Here is a 20,084-nt window from a genome sequence, read left to right on the forward strand (position 1 = left end):
AGGGTAGAGGGGCAGAGAGAGAGAGAGAGAGAGAGACAGAGAATCTCAAGCAGGCCCCTCGCTCAGTGTGGAGCCCAACCCAGGGCTCAATCCCACGACCCTGGGATCATGACCTGAAACAAAATCAGGAGTCGGAAGCTCAACCGATTGAGCCACCCAGGAGGCCCTACACTGATTTTTTGACATCATCTGTATCTTAAATTAATGTTAATTTTATTTAGGTACTTGAATATGTTTCTAGCCCCTGTATTCTTCCTAATATAAAAATATGAATATTTTGTTCACCAGTTTAAAATCCTTCAGTGACTCCACAGAGACATCAAAATAAGATCCAAACTCCAAATTACAGGGCTGTTCACGATCTAGCCACTGCTTAGGTTTTTGCCTCATCTCTTGCTATTCTCCCTTGCTTTCTTTGTTCCCTAAGAGAACCATGTTCCCTAAAACTCAATATGCTACTCTACTTGCCCACAGTGTCCTTCTTCACCTTTATCCCACATCATTGTGGGTTAAAAAAAAATGTTTAAAAACGGGGGGGGTTGTTGCCTGGGTGGCTCAGTCGGTCAAGCATCTGACTTGGGCTCAGGTCATGATCTTGCAGTTCGTGAATTCGAGCCCCGCATTGGGCTCTGTGCTGACAGCTCTGAGCCTGGAGCCTGCTTCAGATTCTGTGTCTCCCTCCCTCTCTGCCCCTCCCCCTCTCATGCTTACTCACTCGCTCGTGCTCTCTCTCTCAAAAATAAATATTAAAAAAAAAAAAAAACAAAAACCACTTTACCTTAGTGTGACTGATACATTATATTGTTTTGGTAAATGGCTAATGAATTAATTAACTTTAATTTAATACTTAGTCTACTGTGCCAAATGACTTGCGAGGCACTAAAAATGACATAAAATAAAAACTCTCAGTTCCTACCTGAGTTTATTTATAATTTTGAGATGTGTTGACTTTTAAAAAGTCAAGTTAAATGGGGACCAATAGCCATGCAATGAGTTTCTTAAAGATCTGCAAGTATGAATTTGATGATAAAATAAGCTGTAATTATAAAATGCATAAAATAATAAAACATACACATGTGAAATACCAGACAGGGAAACCGATAGCAAGTCACCAAATACGGTGTCTTCCTCCAATTTAACCCCTCACTTGGCATCCATCTCACATCTCATATCCATCTCTAGCGACAAAAATCAAACTGTCTAGACATTCATTCTATCAGTGTTTTTAAATACTTTGGATCCTCACTTGGAGAGCACCCAAATTTTTAAGTGACACAGTACTTTGACAGACAGCATGAGAGATCTTCTTACTTGGTACGTTTGTTCTGATCCAGCTTTCCTAGGGCCCCTGCTCAGTTTCAAACAAGCTTCGCTGAATATTGAAATATTGAAAGTTGCATCATCTTCTGAGAGATCATCTTCTAAAAGATAAGACATGTGGACAGGTTGTATATCTTAGCAAAACATATCTTGGCTAAGTAACGTTTGAAACTGACACCTTATAAAAGCCAACAGGGTGTTTAACAGCAAGGGTATCACATTTGGCTTCAAGTCCTGGCTCCACAACTTCTTAATTGCATGACCTTAGCTAAGTCACTTAAGCCCTCCAAACCTCAGTGTCCTTCTTTGTGAAATCCAGTAATCTGACTTGCTTTTTCTTACATCACAGGCTATTGAGAGAATCAGATGAAATAATTCATATTTAAAAATCCATGTAAACTAATAGGGGGCCCCTCATTGGCTCAGTCAAGCGTCTCACTCTTGATTTCAGCTCAGGTTATGGTCTCACAGTCCATGAAAGATCAAACCTCATGTCGGGCTCTGTGCTGACAGGGAGGAGCCTACTTGGGATCCTCTCTCCCCTTCTCTATCTGCCCCTCTCCTGCTTGCTCTCTTTCTCTCTCAAAATAAATAAACACACATTAAAAAAATTAATCAATGTAATCTAATAAAGCTGTGATACTTTTAGAAAGTTGGATATCACTTGGATAGTCCATATGTAAAATGTCATGGAGGGAAATGTGTCAAAAGCTAGAAAGTCTGAGAATAAGGAAAAGATCAATAAAAGTCAAAGAGCATGGATTAGAACTCTCAGAGTGGGGGCTTCCTACCTAGAAGATGATCAGAAAGTAGATGGCCAGGCAAGATGTTTGCTTCATAGCAGGCAGTATTTCAAGAGCTACTCAGAAAACTAAGGCAGTAACATAATCAGAGAGCAGACTTATTTCAACTGCTGGTTTAAAAAAAAAAAAAAAAGTAATTTCATACCTCCTCCAGTCTAATTTATTCCTTCAATGTTCTAGTTTCTTCACGTGTCATTGAGAGTGAAGAGGTTTGTTACTAATGAGTAAAAAACTCACAGGGACACCTGAGTGGCTCAGTCGGTTGAGCATCTGACTCCTGATTTTGGCTCAGGTCATGATCCCAGAGTCATGGGATCAAGCCCCATGTCCGGCTCTGTGCTGAGTGTGGAGCCTGCTTAAGATTCCCTCTCTCCCCCTCTGCCCCTCTACCCCATTTATGTGTTCTCCCTCACTCTCTCAAAACAAAAAACAAAAACAAAAAAACACCTTACAGAATGTCTAGGAATACCATGGCTAATTTGCAAGGAAAAGAAAGTTTCCTAACAAGCCAGTACATTTTTGTCAAATGAGAAAAAATTTAAATGTCTATCAGAAAGAAGAGGCTTTTTATAACTACCTAGAAAACTACATTTCTCCCATGGGAGTCTCTGCTACCTAAGAAGTAATAATGACAACAAATTATTCAAAATCAAAATTGCCCACAGCATTTTAGACATCACTCACACATGCAACACAAGGCAATTAGCTGGGAGAAAATATTCTTAGCTATAATTGGAAAATGTAAAACTATGGTTATGAGAGACAATTCGAAGACCTATCTATCACTTGTTCTCCCCTTTATCTTCACAACTTTTTAGCTGTTATTTATTTTTTTCAAAAAGTTTATTTATTTTTAGAGAGCCAGAGTGCACAAGACGGGGAGGGGCAGAGAGTGGGGTGGGGGGGAGAGAAGATTCGAAGCAGGCTCTGTGCCGGCAGCAGTATCTGATGCGGGGCTCAAACTCACAAACTGTGAGATCATGACCTGAGCTGAAGTTGGACGCTTAACCAACTGAGCCACCCAAACGCCCCTATTTATTTATTTATTTTTGAGGAAGAGAGGGAGCTTGAGCAGGGGAAGGTCAGAGAAAGAGGGAGAGAGAGAATCCCAAGCAGGCTCCTCGCTGTCAGTGCACAGCCCGACACAGGGCTCAAACTCACAACCCATGATGAGATGATGACCTGAGCTCAAATCGAGAGTTGGACACTTAACCCACTGAGCCACCCAGGCTCAGATTTAAAGATTTTATAAGATCCTTTTAAAGATTTAATAAGGACATCAGAAGCAAAAATTGCTACATGTGTGCATGATTTTGAGGCACACCAAATACATGTCTGTAAGGACTACCACACACAGTATATGTCTGTTCACAAACGGAACATAAAATAGAAGTACTGCCTGCATAGTTCCCAGCTCAGTAGGATTTCTCACTCACAGCCATCATAGTCTGAATTCAGGGGAAGATGGCAATGTGAACAAAGGCATCTGGCTCTCACTTCCCACCCCCAGTCCTGACAGAAGTGACTGAGAATAGTAAAAATGGGTCAAAATTTGCATCTGGGTTAGAAAGAAGGGTGGGTTGACATACACAAGGCATAAACATGAAGATGTTTCTGCTTAGCACCGTGCGGAAGAGACCAGATGAAAGGAAGATACCGAGAGCTACTATGTGCCTTTGCCATCAAGCAAAGGGGCATGGCCTCAAAGTGTTCAAGGAAGGAACTGGAGGAGAAACTGGTGCCCACAGAGGTAGGGGCTAGAAGTAAGGACAGCAACAGGACACATAAGTGATGGATGCTCCACTTGGAACAATTGAGCCTCGTAGTTCCTGATCCTATCTGAACATCAGAATGGCCCAGACACAGATCTGAGGTGTGAATACACATCTGTATTTTGTTTTAATTCACCAGGCAATGCTGACAGGCAGCCAGGGTAAAAAGTAATATATACTACTATTACAACTACTAGTAGTAGTAATAATAATAATAGTCCTTCCTTAGCATACTGGAGACCAGTGACATGGAACGACTTCTACACGGAGGCCCAGGGACCTGGAGGGCCCACCTGACAGAGAGCCTGTGTTGGCCGAAGGAGGGACTCAGTGCTCTCCTGCCTCCGTAGACCACAGCATCACAATGAAGTCGGACAACGGACACTGTCCGAGAGCACCAGTTTCACTAATCAAGACAGCAAAGTGCTCAGAAATAAAGCTCAAGCCAGTGGGCTTTCTCACAGCTAGTTGTTTCCTGAAGGATGCTGGATTATCCAATCAGCAGCAAATCCTTCAAGATGAGATGTGACAAAAGCACACACTAATATCATCCAATAAAAAGCAAAATGAGAGAGAATGCCATCCATTTTATTATGAGGGAAATATCAGACCTAGATAAAACTTTTACTACTTATTGTAATAAAGTAACAAGATTACTTATTGTAATCTAGAAAAAAATAAGTAATCTAGAAATAATCTAGAAAATAATCTAGAAGTAATCTAGAAAAATAAGTAATCTAGAAAAAAAAAAAAGCCTGTGAAACAATTCTACAAAGAGGCAAAGAATAAATATTCTTTGAAAAACAATTGGATTGCTTGGGTGGCTCAGTCAGTTAAGCATCTGACTCTTGATTTTAGCTCACTGATGATCTTGTAGTTCATGAGATCAAGCCCTGCATCAGGCTCTGCTTAGGATTCTCTCTCGCTCTCTCTCTGCCCTTCTCCTCTTGCAGTTGCGCGCGCTCTCTCTCTCTCTCTCAAAAATAAATAAATATTTTAAAAATAAATAAATAAAAGTTTTAAAATATTGAGCAAAGTAATAGTATAATTAGGCAACATCTGTTTTGTACCTTCAGTAAAAAAATTTTAAAGATAGATTAAAATGGGATAAAGGATGAGTTAATAAGAGAATGCAATAGCAGAAAGGAAATTGGTTGAGAGGCAAAAAGAAAAAGAAAACATGGCTGGCTCAGTCTGTAGGGCATGTGACTCTCGATCTAGGGGGTTGTTGAGTTCAAGCCCCATGTTGGACCTAGACCTTACTTAAAAAAAAAAAAAAAAAGGAACTAGATGAGACAAGAAACAAAAGGAAATGCAAGTCCAACAACAGAATTTAAAGTGCATTAGAAATAGTGAAGGCAAAAAAAAAAAAAAAAAGAAAAAGAAAAAGAAAAGAAAAAAGAAATAGTGAAGGCCAGGGCGCCTGGGTGGGTCAGTCGGCTGAGTGTCCAACTTTGGCTCAGGTCATGATCTCACGGTTGGTGAGTGCAAGCCCACATTAGGCTCTGAGCGGATGGCACAGGGCCTGCTTGAGATTCTCCCTCTCTCTCTGCCCCCTGCTTGCACTCTCTCTGTCTTTCTCAAAAATAAGTAATAAATTAAAAAAAAAAAAACTTTTAAAAAATAAACAAAGATACATGTTTAAAATGATTAAAAATAAGAAGCTGGCAGTAAAATGCTGTACTAAGCCAATAACATAAGGGAAGCAAGAGGGGAAGGAAAAAAAGGAAGTACAGAATGCTAAATTCTTTATTCAGGAAGAAATTAACATTATTTCAGAACACTGGTAATCAGAAAAATATACATTCAAATAGGATTTTGTTTGTTTTTTAATGTACAACATAGAATAAAAACAAAATCTACACTCTCTGAATCACTGAAAAAGAAATTTATGTAGCAAAAAGATAGAAAACAATGGACATAGCAAAGCAACATAAAAAAGAAAAAAAAATTAAGATGACAGAAGAAGAAAATCATATTACAAAGAACACTAAATGTAAATAAATTGCTTAACTTATCTACTTAAAAACAAAACTCTTCTCAAGGTGCCTGGGTGGCTCAGCTAGTTAAGTGTCTGACTTCCGCTCAGGTCATGATCTCATGATTCGTGGGTTTGAGCCCTGCATCGGGCCCTCTGCTGTCAGTGCAGAGCCTGCTTCAGACTTCTGTCTCCCTCTCTGCCCTTCCCCTGCTCATGCTCTATCTCTTTCTCTCAAAATAAATATATAAACATTAAAAAAAAGTTTGTAAAGATTCAATTAAAAAAAAACAAAAAGCTTTTCTCAAGAAGGCTCACAGTATATGCTGCTTCCTAGAGTACATCTACAGCAATGTTATTCAGACAGCTTTTAAGAACAAAAGTGTTTAGAATATGGGAATGGAGAAACAAGTGAAGGGGATTAAGAGTACACTAATCATGTGAGCGCCTGGGTGGCTCAGTCAGTTAAGTGTCCAACTTTGGCTCAGGTCATGATCTCGTGGCTCACAAGTTTGAGCCCCGCACAGGGCTCTGTACTGACAGCTCAGAGCCTGGAGCCTGCTTCAGGTTCTGTGTCTCCCTCTCTCTTTGCCCCTCCTCTGTTTGCACTCGGTCTCTCTCTCTCTCTCTCAAAAAAACTAAAAACATTAAAATTTTTTTTAAAAACAGTAATCATGATGAACACTGAGTCATGCATGGAACTTCTGAATCACTATATTGTACACCTGAAACTGATATAACACTGTACATTAACTACACGAAAATTAAAATTTTTCTTATTAAAAAGGAACAACAGTGAACAAAAACATATGCAAATAGACACACAAAGAAATCAAGAAAACCAATATTGTTAGCAAACTATATTCCAAGGCAAAAAATATTATACAGGTTAAAGTAAGCCATTTATTACTAATGACAGTTAGATTCTGCAATTAAGACATAAATATCAGAACATCAAAATGTGTGAAAGAAAACAATTAGGATTTCTGAGAGAGACTGAGAAAAATGGCGATCCAAGTAACCAAAAACCAATAATACAACAAAAAATAGAAGATCTGAATAACTTTATTAATAAAGTTGACTGAAGACCAGATCTTACTCTACTCACAAGCAAACATTATCACAAAACTTTCCCAAATAATAAGCCCCAAGAAAATGTCAATAAGTCCCCCCCCCAAAATACCAAAATGTAATAAAACTAGAAATTAACAACAAAGTTAAATGTTAAAAAAAAAACAAAAAGAAAACCTGCCACTTGTATAATTCACTTATAATTAATCCTTCAGTCAATGGGGAAATCAAAATAGCAATTATGTAATGCTTTGAAAGTAAACATAAAGAGAACATATATTAACACACTCATAAACATTTCTTCAACCAAAGAGAAAATCAATCAAAGAGAAAATCAGAATCACAATTATATCATGCCTAGAAAGTAAGGATAAAGAGAATATGTATCAGTGTCTAAGGAATTCTACCAATGCTCAAGTTCAGAAGCATTAAAGACTTTTATGCTCAAACAGGAAAAAATGGAAATATGTTGAATTATACATTCAGTGGAAGAATTTCTTAATAGAACAATATATAACCAACTTAAGAGAATCAAGGAGAAAGAAATAATAAAACTAAGGGGAGAAATTAATGACATAGAAAAAGAAAAACACTTAAAAAACCAAGAGTTTATTCTTCAGGGAAAGGAACAGTAATAAAACAAACAACTCAAGCTAAGCTAATCAATTTTTGAGAGAAAACCCAAATTAGGAATCAAAATAACCTGGGGTTATATAACCTGTAACCCCAGAGGAATTGTCAGTAAATATTCCACATGACATTCCACTGATATACTTAAAATCTCACCCATACTCTTTTAGGAAAATACAAATAATGAAAATTGACTGAAGGGGGCGCTGGGGAGGCTCAGTCAGTTACATGTCCGACTCTTGATTTCAACTCAGGTCATGATTTCATGGTTCAGTTCATGAGTTCGAGCCCTGAGTCAGGCTCTGTGCTGACAATATGAAGAATACTTGGGATTCTCTATCTCCCTCTCTCTCTGCCCCTCCCTACTCGTTGGCACTCTCTGTCTCTCTCTCAAAAATAAATAGGGGCACCTGGGTGGCTCAGTCAGTTAAGCATCTCTTGATTTCAGCTAAGGTCATGATCTCATGGTTCATGGGTTCAAGCCCCACCTCAGGCTTTGCACTGACAGCATGCAGAGCCTGTTTGGAATTCTCTCTCTTCTCTCTCTCTGCCCCTCTCCCTGCTTTCACATGAGCTTCCTCCCTCTCTCTCTCTCTCTCTCTCTCTCTCTCTCTCAAAATAAATAAACTAAAAAAAAAATTTTTTTTAATAAAAAACTAAACTTTTTTTAAAAATTAAAAAAAAATTGAAGAAATTATAGGAAACATAAACAGATTTTTTAAAAAAGTCATAGCAGAAATTAACAAAGTTATCAAAGAATTATCTCCCAAAAGGGATAAAACCTAACGATCTCAAGAGAAAATGTGTCCAACTTTAGAGGAAGGCAAAATTCCAAAGTGATACAAACTTTTCTAGAGCATAAAAAATATGGAAGACTTCCCAATTCATTTTAAGAGAACTAGCATGAAGCTTATAATGAGATCAGATCACCAAATGTGCAGGATCTAAAGGAAGAGAATGGCAAATCTTTACAACAGTGCATATATGAACAGAAAAGATAAAACTTAAGTAATATTGAGTAAATGTAGAAATGTACTTTTTCCCAGTTGGGATGCCTCCATATAACCCAATTCTCACTAGATTAACTTGCAAATTTAATCCAATTCCACTTAAAATTTCAGGCAGAGGAAAGAGATCTGGAGACATTTAAATACTCAGCCATGGTCACCAAACTCTTCAATGCAGAGTTAAAATGCAAACCACGTCTGTCTGACCCTACAGACCATCTTTTTCTTGGAGAGAAATTACCTTGTAGAGGTAACTGGGTATTAGTAAAAACAGCTGACACTGAACAGCAAGCTGTCATTTTGACTAAATAATGACACATGAGTTTGAAGTCTTTTCAATAAGACCTATTCCCTAGAAAAACTAAAACTATAAAACAACAAAACGTCAGTAAATACATATCTATCAATAATTACTTTGATTGTAAATGGACTAAATGCTCCAATCGATAGACATAGGGTGAGAGAAGAGATTAAAAAACAATACCCATCTATATGCTGCCTACAAGAGACTCATTTCAGACGTATAGACACCTGCAGATTGAGAGCAAGGGGGTGGAGAAACATCTATCACGCAAATAGACGTCAAAAGAAAGCTGAAGTAGCAATACTTAAAATGGAAAAAGACTTTAAAACAAAGACTGTAAAAAGAGACAAAGAAGGACACTTTGTAATAATAAAGGGGACATTCCTACAAGACAATAGATCAATTGTAAGTATTTATGCACCCAACATGAAAGCACTCAATACATAAACCAGTTAATAACAAACATAAAGGAACTAATCAACAGTAGTACAATAATAGGAGGGGACTTTAACACCCCACTTACATCAATGGACAGATCGTTCATACAGAAAATCAACAAGGAAAAAGCGGCTTTGAATGATACATTGGAACAGATGGATTTAACAGATATATTCAGAATACTCCATCCTAAAACAGCAGAATACACATTCTTTGCAAGTGCACATGGAACATTCTCCAGAACAGATCATATAACAGTCCACAAAACAAGTCTCAACAAATGATAGAAGCTGTACCATGCATCTTTTCTGACCACAGCGCTATGAAATGAGAAATCAACCACAAAAAACAAATTTGGAAAGGGTACAAATACATGGAGGTCAAATAACATACTACTAAACAATGAATGGGTCCACCAAGAAATCAAACAAAAACTACATGGAAATAAATAAAAATGAAAACATAATGACCCAAAATCTTTGGGATGCAGGAAAACAATTCTAAGAGGCACGATTATAATAATACAGTCCTACCTCAAGAAGCAAGAAAAATCTCACATAAACAACCTAAGTCCTAAAGGTGCTAGAAAAAGAGCAACAAACAAAACCTAAACCCAGAAGGAAGTAATAAAGATTAGAGTAGAAGAAGTAAATGACATAGAAACCAAAAAACAATAGAACAGAACAATGAAAGCTGGTTCTTTGTAAAGATCAACAAAATTGATAAACCTATAGCCAGACCCTTCCCCCCGCCCAAAAAAAAAGAGAGAGAGGACTCAAATAAACAAAACCACAAATGAGAGAGAAGAAATAACCAACACCAGAGAAATACAAACTCTTGTAAGAGAATATTAGGAAAACTATATGTCAATAAACTGGACAACCTAGAAGAAATGGATACATTCCTAGAAACATATAATCTACCAAAACTGAAACAGGAATAAATAGAAAATTTGAACAGACCAATAACCAGCCAAGAAATTAAATCAGTAATCAAAAAACTCCTAACAAACAAAAGTCCAGGACCAGATGGCTTCACAGGTGAATTCTACTAAACATTTAAAGAAGAGTCAATACCCATTCCTCTCAAACTATTCCAAAAAATAGAAGAGGGAGGAAAAATTCCAAATTCATTCTATTAGGCCAGTATCATCTTGATACCAAAGCCAGATAAAGACACCACAAAAGAAAGAGAACTACAGGTCAATATCTCTGATGAACATGGATGCAAAAACCCTCAAGAAAATACTAGCAAAATGAATTGAACAACGCATTAAAAAAAATCATTCACCACAAACAAGTGGGATTTATTCCTGGAATGCAAAAGTGGCTCAATATTCACAAATCAATCAACATGATACATCACATCAATAAGAGAATGTATAAGAACCATATGATCATTTCAATAGATGCAGAAAAAGTATTTGACAAAGTACAACATCTACTCATGATAAAAAAAAAAACCAGAGCAAAGTAGGTTTAGAGGGAACATACCTCAACATAATGAAGGCCATGTATGAAAAACCCACAGCTAACATCATCCTTAATGGGGAAACACTGAGAGCTTTTCCCCTAATGTCAAGAACAAGATAAGGATGTTCACTCTCAACACTTTTATTCAACATAATACTTAAAGTCCTAGCCACAACAATCAGACAACAAAAAGAAATAAAAGGCATCCAAATTGGTAACAAAGAAGTAAAACTTTCACTATTTACAGATGACATGATACTACATATAGAAAACCCTAAAAACGCTGAAACTGATAAATTCAGCAAAGTCACAGGATACAAAATCAACGTACAGAAATCTTTTGCACCAATAATGAAGCAGCAGAAAGACAAATTAAGAAAACAATCATATTTACAATTTCATCAAAGACAATAAAATGCCTAGGACTAAACATAACCAAAGAGGTGAAAGAAAACTATAAAACCCTGATGAAAAAAAATTGATGATAACACAAATAAATGGAAAGACATTCCATGGTCATGGATTGAAGGAACAAATATTGTAGGGTGCCTGGGTGATGCAGTCAAACATCAACTTTTGATTTCAACTCAGGTCATGATTTCATGGTTCATGGGATTGAGCCCCACGTCGGGCTTTGAGCTGACAGCACAGAGTCTGCTTGAGATTCTCCCCCTCTCTCTCTGCCCATCCACTGGCTCGTGCTTGCTCTCTCTCTCTCTCAAAACAAATAAATAAACTTAGAAAAAGAACAAACATTGTTAAAATGTCTGTACTACCCAAAGCAATCTACAGATTTAATGTAACCTCTATCAAAATACCAACAGCATTTTTTACAGAATTAGAACAAACAATTCTAAAATTTGCATGGAACCAGAAGAGACCTCAAATAGCCAAAGAAATCTTGAAAAAGAAATACAAAACTGGAGGCATCATGATTCCAGACTCCAAGTTTTATTACAAAGCTGTAGTGATCAAAACACTATGGTACTGGCACAAAAACAGGCAAATAGATCAATGGAACAGAACAGAAAACTCAGAAATAAATCCATAATTATATGGTTAATTAATCTTGGGCAAAGCAGGAAACAATATGCAGTGGGCAAAATCTATTCAATAAATGGTGTTGGGAAAACTGGACAGCAACAAGCAAAAGAATGAAACTGGACCACTCTCTTTCAACATTCACAAAAATAAACTCAAAATGGATTAAAGACCTAAATGTGAGACTTGGGGCGCCTGGGTGGCTCAGTCGGTTAAGTGTCTGACTTCGGCTCAGGGCATGATCTCATGGTCCATGAGTTCGAGCCCCGCGTCAGGCTCTGTGCTGACAGCTCAGAGCCTGGAGCCTGTTTCGGATTCTGTGTCTCCCTCTCTGACCCTCCCCTGTTCATGCTCTGTCTCTCACTGTCTCAAAAATAAATAAAAACATTTTAAAAAGTTTTTTTTAAATAAATGTGAGACCTGAAACCACAAAAATCCTGTAAGAAAGCACAGTCAGTAATTTCTCTGACATCGACCATAGCAACATTTTTCTAGATATGTCTCCTAAGGCAAGGAAAACAAAAACAAAATAAACTGGGACTACATCAAAATGAAAATCTCTGCAGAGTAAAGCAAACAATCAACCAAACTAAAAGGCAACCAACGGAATGGGAGAAATATCTACAAATGACATACCAATAAAAAGTATTCAAAATATATAAAAAACTGATACAACTCAATACCCAAAGAACAAATAACCCAATTAATTTAAAAAGGGGCAGAAGACATTAACAGACATTTCTCCAAAGAAGACATACAGCTGGCCAACAGATAGATGAAAAGATGCTCAACATCACTCATCGCCAGGGAAATACAAATCAAAACCACAATGACATATGACCTCACACCTGTCAGAATGGCTAATATCAACAAAACAAGAAACAAGTGTTACTGAGGATGTGGAGAAAAAGGAACGCTCATGCACTGTTGGTAGGAATGCAAACTGGTGAAGCCACTGTGGAAAACAGTATGGAGGTTCCTCAAAAAGTTAAACACTGAACTACCCCTATGGCCCAGTAATCACATCATTGGGTATTTTATCCCAAAAATACAAAAACACCAATTCAAAGGGATACATGCAACCCTATGTTTATCACAACATTATTTACAATACCAAGACATGGAAGCAGCCCAAGTATCTGTTGACTGATGAATGGATAAAGATGTGGCATGCGTACATGCGCGCACGCACACACACACACACACACACACACACACACACAGAGGAATATTATTCAACCATAAAAAAGAATGAAATCTTGCCATTTGCAATGACATGGATGGAGGTAGAGAGTGTAATGCTAAGTAAAATAAATCAGAAAAACACAAATACTATATGATCTCACTCATCTGTAGAATTTAAGAAACAAAACAAATGACAAAAGGAAAGAGAGAGAGAAACCAAGAAACAGACTCCTAAGTATAGGGAACAAACTGACGGTTACCAGAGAGGAGGGAGGTGATGAAACAGGTGAAGGGTATTAAGAGTATACTTATGGGGCACCTGGGTGGCTCAGTGGGTTAAGTATCCGACTTCGGCTCAGGTCATGAGTTTGAGCCCCACAGAGTCGGACTCTGTGCTGACAACTCAGAGCCTGGAGCCTGCTTCAGATTCTGTGTCTCCCTCTCTCTGACCCTCCCCCATTCATGCTCTGTCTCTCTCTGTCTCAAAAATAAATAAACATTAAAAAAAATTAAAAAAAAACCTTTTAAAAAAAAAGAGTACACTTATCGTGGAATGCACTTATTGTTGGTTAAGTGGCTGACTTCGGCTCAGGTCATGATTTCATGGTTCGTGAGTTCAAGACCCACATCAGCTCACTGCTGTCATTGCAGAGGCTCACTGCTGTCAGTGCAGAGCCTGATTTGGATCCTCTGTCCCTCTCTCTGCCCCTTCCCCCCTCAAAAAAAATAAATAAAACATTAAAAAAAAAATACACTTATTGTGATGAGCACTGAGTAATGTAGAAAATTGCTGAATCACTATATCTTACACCTGAAACTCATGTAACACTGTATGTTAACTGTACTGTATTAAAATTTAAAACTTATAAAAAAGAGAAGACATACTACTTTTTAAATGTTTATTTTTGAGAAAGAAGTGGGGGAGGGGCAGAGTGAGAAAGGGGCAGAGGATCTGAAGCAGGCTCTGTGCCGACAGTAGACAGCCCGATGCGGGGCTCAAACTCACAACCTGAGCCAAAATTGGATGTGAGAAATATGCCCCAATAAGACCTATTCCTACTAAACCCACAGCAGTTTATCATTAATTTTGAGTAAGATTCTCTAGTTATATTAATTCTACAACATCTTTCCCTACATATTATTTGTTTAGAAAGAAATATTTTGGGTTTTTTATATATAAGTACCTTAGGAATCTAATCTGTGTAATTTCATATTTGGCTTTCTATTGTTAAGATCAGCAGACTATTCGATTATTTCTGCCAAATCCATGTCACTTCCCAGTTCCTGGTGGTAGTAATACCCGAAGGCTGAGGTACATTTTAAGTGGGACATCAAACAGCTAGTTGAGAACCACCTCCACTCACCCAAAATAATAAATGACACTAATGGCTTCTTGAGATTTGCTTATAAGGTATTTAATCAGTCCTGACACCCCATAACCAAAATTACGAAAAAAAAATTTATTATAATTGTCACAATATTGTTGTAAAAATCATGTGATAACTATGTGCAGTGAGGTTTATTACTACTTTTTGAAACTCCTTCCTGTCCACTTCTCTTCTCACTTAATATCTCCCTTCCTGCATCTTGGGGCTGCCTCTTCCCTATCCACTCACTCACTGTCAACTTGATTCCCACCCCTCACCGGTCCCGGGGCCAGTTTCCTACCTAGATGGAAAGCTGCTAGGTCACCCTCTCTGGCTCCTCCTCTCTCATAGCCAAGAGTAAGAAATGACCTTGCCCTTTCCGACCAAAGATAAGCCACATGGCTACTCTCTAGTTCCTTGGATAATTGGGAATTGGCTGCACCGTCACCAAATATTCTCCTCTTTTAAATGTCTCATTACTTTCCATTTCAACCAGGGACCCAGCTGTGAAACAATACATCAGCGCATCAGTAAGATAGGAATCTCTCTTACTAGACCTGCGCTGGTTCTGACCCCTGGAGTAACCGCATCCTCCTGGCTACAGATCTCAGAAAATAAATGGGAACTCTCAGGCCCAGTTGATTCTGAAGTACACTTCCCCACATCCTGTGCTTAACGTTTCCTAGGAGGCAATGAGACTTCACCTCTACCTACCAGCTGTCTGGAACCCAAAGATGGTGGGCACGGAGCGTGTGGGCAGGGCGGTGAAGATGCTCACGGTGTAGTTGGTGCCTGGGTACAGATCTAGGCACACTTCGGGGGTCCTGCTGTCTGTGGTCAAGTTGACGGTCTCCTCATGAACTGATTCCACAGGGTGCAACCGTTGTCCTTTTATGTGTATCTTTGGGAGAGAGAAAGAAAAAAGAACCCACCATGACTCCAGTTAAAACAATAGAGAGGGGCGCCTGGGTGGCTCTGTTGGTTAAGCATCGACTTCAGCTCAGGTCATGATCTCACAGTTTGTGAGTCCGAGCCCCACATCAGGCTCTGTGCTGACAGCTCAGAGCCTGGAGCCTACTTGGGATTTTGTGTCTCCCTCTCTCTTTGCCCCTCCCCCACTCACAGTCTTGGTCCCTCTCTCTCTCAAAAACAAATAAACATTTAAAAAATTAAAGAAATAAAAAAACAACTGAGAGAGACCCTTTGTGGGGCCGGATCCCATGCCCCTACTACACTGCGCACCCAGGGGAGATGAATAGGTTAAGTTTCTGCTATCAGGTATCTGATGATGAAGTCTCACCCTAAGAAGTGACATAAAATGACATGAATGACCAGCCATCAAGGAGGCAGTCACAACCTGAGAGCCACTCTCTGCATCCTGTCACCCAGTCAGCAGATGCTTCCAGGCCCCCTCTGGAGGAGTGAAATACAAGTGCTTGGAAACAAGCGATAGTGATGATGCCAAATATAAATATATCCCCCACACGTATACTCCGTCGAATGACAAATATATTAAACACAGAATGTAAAATAAAATACACCAGACTATGTTAAAAATTCTGATCACTTTTTAAAAGGACAATCAGACAATTAGATTGAGAAGACCTTAGTGCTCGCTTCGGCAGCACATATACTAGATTGAGAAGACCTTAGAGCAGGAAGTCCCTCCAAGTCACGTTCCTGTCGCATACTATTTCTGCCCTGTCAAGAAAACGTTGATCATTTTACTTACCACATAGATAATCTTGGAGACTGTTCTTCCTGGGTTTATTTGCCACCTCACACAGCTGTTATTAAACACTGATACATCATTAACTTCTGCAATTATTTCTAAAACAGAAAAAGAGAGTCCACTCACAAAATGCATCAATGGTCTTTGGAAAAATCCCAATGGCAATCATGATGGACGTAGTTTATCTGTGCAGCTGACAACTCGGCATATCACCATTCATGCTCTGATTCAGAAGCCAAATCAGGCAATTCGAGCTGCCCCAGGCCAATCACCCAATTCATCTTCATCAAAGATGAGCCTGGCCCATTACCTGACTTGGAGGAAAAGAAAAGACAGATAGCCACTTGAGTGTGGGTAAGAATTCCAACCTGTGATTGGCCTGGCAGGCCACTGGATGCCACTGGTGTTCCACTCATGTGGGATGGAGAGGCCCAGAGCTGAGCCCTGAATCTTCCCTGCAGCCACGTAGGTAAGATCTGTTTCTGGCTTCCCCATCTGACCTGGCTGACACAATGCTCTTATTTCCAGGTCACTGCTGTTCCCAACAAGGAAATGACATGCATCACCACACACAGGGCCATTCTTCAGCAGCAGTGTGGGGTAAACTACATAAATTCCCCACAAGGTCCCTGGATAATTCTGGGGCTCCTCTAACTGAAGCTATTTAATTCTGATCAGAAAGCCACAGATTTCTTCAAGTTGTTCTGCTTGAATATTGTGTGTATTTCATGTAATAAATTTGGCAGTGTGGGAAACCATATGAGGGCATTGGTTCTGAGGTAACACAGTTTCCAAGGGATTGTACTGGCTCTCTTTCCTCCCCTGCTTTACTCACCTTACCCCACTCCTGCTTCCCAGGGTGTCATTCCCCCTTGTGTAATAAATATAAGCCCTGTGCCACAGGCTCTGTTTTCTGGGAAACCCAAGATAAGACTCCCATCGAGAAGGGTGAGAAAGGGGCACCTGGGTAGCTCAGGGGGTTAAGTGTCCGACTTCAGCTTTGGTCATGATATGGCCATTTGTGGGTTCAAGCCCTGCATCGGGCTCTGTGCCGACAGCTTGGAGCCTGGAGCCTGCTTCAGATTCTGTGTCTCCCTCTCTCTCTGCCCCTCCCCTGCTTGACTCTGTCTCTGTCTCTCTCTCTCAAAAATGAATGAACATGAAGGAGGAGGAGGAGGAGGAAGAGGAGGAGGAGAATGATTACAAGAAGGGTGAGAAAGAGAATTCCCCATCTCAGAAGATGCCTCCCCTCATCTCATCCCCTGTCTCTCCCTTCTCAGCCTCCAACATGGGAAAGAGAGCCTGACCTGTACCTTGGGTACCTGTAGGATTGACTCATTTCCCCTGTACTCACAACCAATGCCACCATCAGACTGTGATCTACGGATGATCTCTTTGCCAAAGAAGATTTTACATCTTTACTAAATCACCCCATCAGCAGCATTACTGGGTCTCGGGTAAACCCAGGTCAGCCATCAGTAAGTGAGAATAAATACAGGCAGAGAGAGGAAAACAGGCAAATTTCTGGTGAGACACCAGAGGATCACCTATGGCTGTCTAAAGCATTCCTGGGTCTCTACATCAATGCTTTTCCCAGAGCACAGATAAAATGAAATCAAAGAAATATTCCAGTTGTGGACATGAGTACCCTAAGAGATGTAAAGATTCTATCTGTTTGCCGCCCTGAGGAGCATGAAGATGACGTTGGTGCCAGTCTTTCATGAGCATGAACAAGCCCCAAATACTCCAGGACCCTTCCCTCCCCATCACCCTTCAAAGTCCCTGGAGCCCTGGACTCCCCTGCTCACTCACACATCACTCTGATACCAACTCACCACCTGGTCCAGAAAGAAAAGGAAACATCCCACCCCTCACCTTGTCTCTGACTGCCAGTGAGGCAAATGTTCTTCTCACTCAGGACCCCCCTGCTATCCAAGCAGAGATTAGAAAGGAGACATGAAAGTTTCCTTCCTTGTCTTTCCCTTCTGCTCATTCACTATGACAACAGCAAATGACATCTCAAAATTGCCATCTGCCTCCTGCCTGTGCCGTGCTCTCTTGCACGGATGGACCGAGATCTGATTACGGGGATGTCAGATATTTCATCCCAAGGGGCTGTTTAACAAAACATGCTTGCTTTTCCCTCCAGGTGTCACCAGGTGGAAAGACCTCTTTATAAACACATCAGGTATTAAACATCCACATTAATGCTGCCTTTTTAAAAGAGATGCCTTCATTCTAACAGTACTGATAACTGAAAACATTTCTGGAAGTTCTCTTTGGAACTGGCTCCAGGGTTCTTTATTCACCATTCACTGAATGATGAATCCTCCCATGCCAGACACTGGGCTGTGACAATGATCAGAACATATCAGAACATTCCCTCGGGAATGTGTGGTCTAACGGAGGGAGCAGACATAGAAGCAGGTAAGTACAACTCAATAAATCTTAGAACAAAGTTACACACAAGTACCACAGGGTAGGGAGAAAGGAGCCACCCACTGTCACTGGAAGACCTGGGGAAGCTGGCTTTGTGGAGGGCATGACCTTAAGGGACGAATGGCTAAAGAGGGGGGAAGACACCCAAGCAGAGCGAACCTAACGCAGGTCTGGAGCTACAGGAGGGTGTGGCATATTCACGGTGTTGAGTGACAGAGAAGCGTAAGGCACTGAGAGGGGCGAATGACAGGAAATGAGGCTGCAGACGTAGACAGAACAGACTGGGCTCGATCCTGCCCGCCAGACTAAGTGCAGACTTACTTCTGTGAGCAAAAGCAGGAAAATAATGGAACTTTTTTTTTTTAGAAAGATGATTCTGGTATTTGTTGAAGTAGACACCGGAGTAGAACTGAAGGTTGTAAGAACAGGATACTCTTTACTCAGCACTTACAATATGGCAAACACTGATAGATCTTTAAAGACAAGATCTCATCTTGGGGCACCCAGGTGGCTCAGTTGGTTAAGTGTCTAGCTTCAGCTCAGGTCATAATCTCACAGTTTGTGAGTTTGAGCCCCGCATCCAGCTCTGTGCGGATGGTGCAAAGCCTGTTTAGGATTCTATCTCTCCTTCTCTCTGCCCTTCCCCACCTTATTCTCTCTCTCGCTCTCAAAAATAAATAAATAAACTTACAAAAAAAAGATCTCATTTTAACAGCAGTCATAAGAAGCAACAGTGAACACTTATTGAGTAATTACTATGGGTCTGACAGTATGTATAGTACTTTAAAAGTGTCATTTATTTCATTTTCAAAATAACCCCATTTCACCATATACGTGAGTCAAACCACCATGGTGTACGTCTTAAACTTATGCAGTGATGTAGGTCAATTATTTCTCAATAAAACTAGAAAAAATATATTAAGAATTAGGGGCACCTGGGTGGCTCAGCTGGTTAAGCATCCGACTTCAGCTCAGGTCATGATCTCACCTCTCATGGGTTCGAGCCCCATATCAGGCTCTGTGCTGACACCTCAGAGCCTGGAGCCTGCTTCGGATTCTGTGTCTCCCTCTCTCTCTAACCTCCCCTGCTCATGCTCAGTCTCTCTCTCAAAAAAATAAATATTAAAAAAAAATTTTTTTTAATATATTAAGAATTAATTTAAAATAAGCCCATTAGCTTGACATTATTGTGTCCATTTTATAGACATGAGGCTTAGAGAAGTTAAGTAACCTGCCAGAGGTCATATGGGTTGTAAGCTGTCAAGTCAGGATTCAAAAGTAGGCCTGTCCAACTCCAAAGCCAAAAGCCAAGGCACTGCAGAGGTTATTCAGCAAAGAAGGGGAGGAATGGCCTCAGGGCCTTGTGTTTAAAGCCATGAGACACTTCTGAGGGAGACACAACAGGAGGTGAGCGATAAGGACAGTCAGGAGTTGAGGCTGACTGCCAGTTTTCGAGCTTGACAGTCTGAATGGATTGCCTTTTATTGTTCTCCTGAGAAACACAGGGAGGGCTACCCTGGGTTTG

General features: G+C 39.9%; 1 protein-coding gene across 11 annotated transcripts in view; it reads right to left on the reverse strand.

The window, feature by feature from the left end:
- Positions 1 to 20,084, reverse strand: part of SUSD1 (sushi domain containing 1) — a 285,236-nt gene that overhangs the window by 216,310 nt on the left and 48,842 nt on the right. For all 11 annotated transcript variants that reach the window (XR_006210619.1, XR_006210620.1, XR_006210618.1 and 8 more), the window contains exons 7-9: positions 16,121 to 16,218; positions 15,103 to 15,289; positions 1,312 to 1,421 (exon numbers count right to left, since the gene is read on the reverse strand). Coding sequence is in view for 8 of the 11 variants with exons in the window: in XM_042964612.1 (XP_042820546.1) it covers positions 1,312 to 1,421; positions 15,103 to 15,289; positions 16,121 to 16,218 (395 nt within the window). In the remaining 3 variants the exon portion in view is untranslated. The remainder of the gene's footprint in view (positions 1 to 1,311; positions 1,422 to 15,102; positions 15,290 to 16,120; positions 16,219 to 20,084) is intronic.

This window comes from Panthera tigris, chromosome D4 (assembly GCF_018350195.1).
Source record: "Panthera tigris isolate Pti1 chromosome D4, P.tigris_Pti1_mat1.1, whole genome shotgun sequence".
Classification (NCBI taxonomy): Eukaryota; Metazoa; Chordata; class Mammalia; order Carnivora; family Felidae; genus Panthera; species Panthera tigris.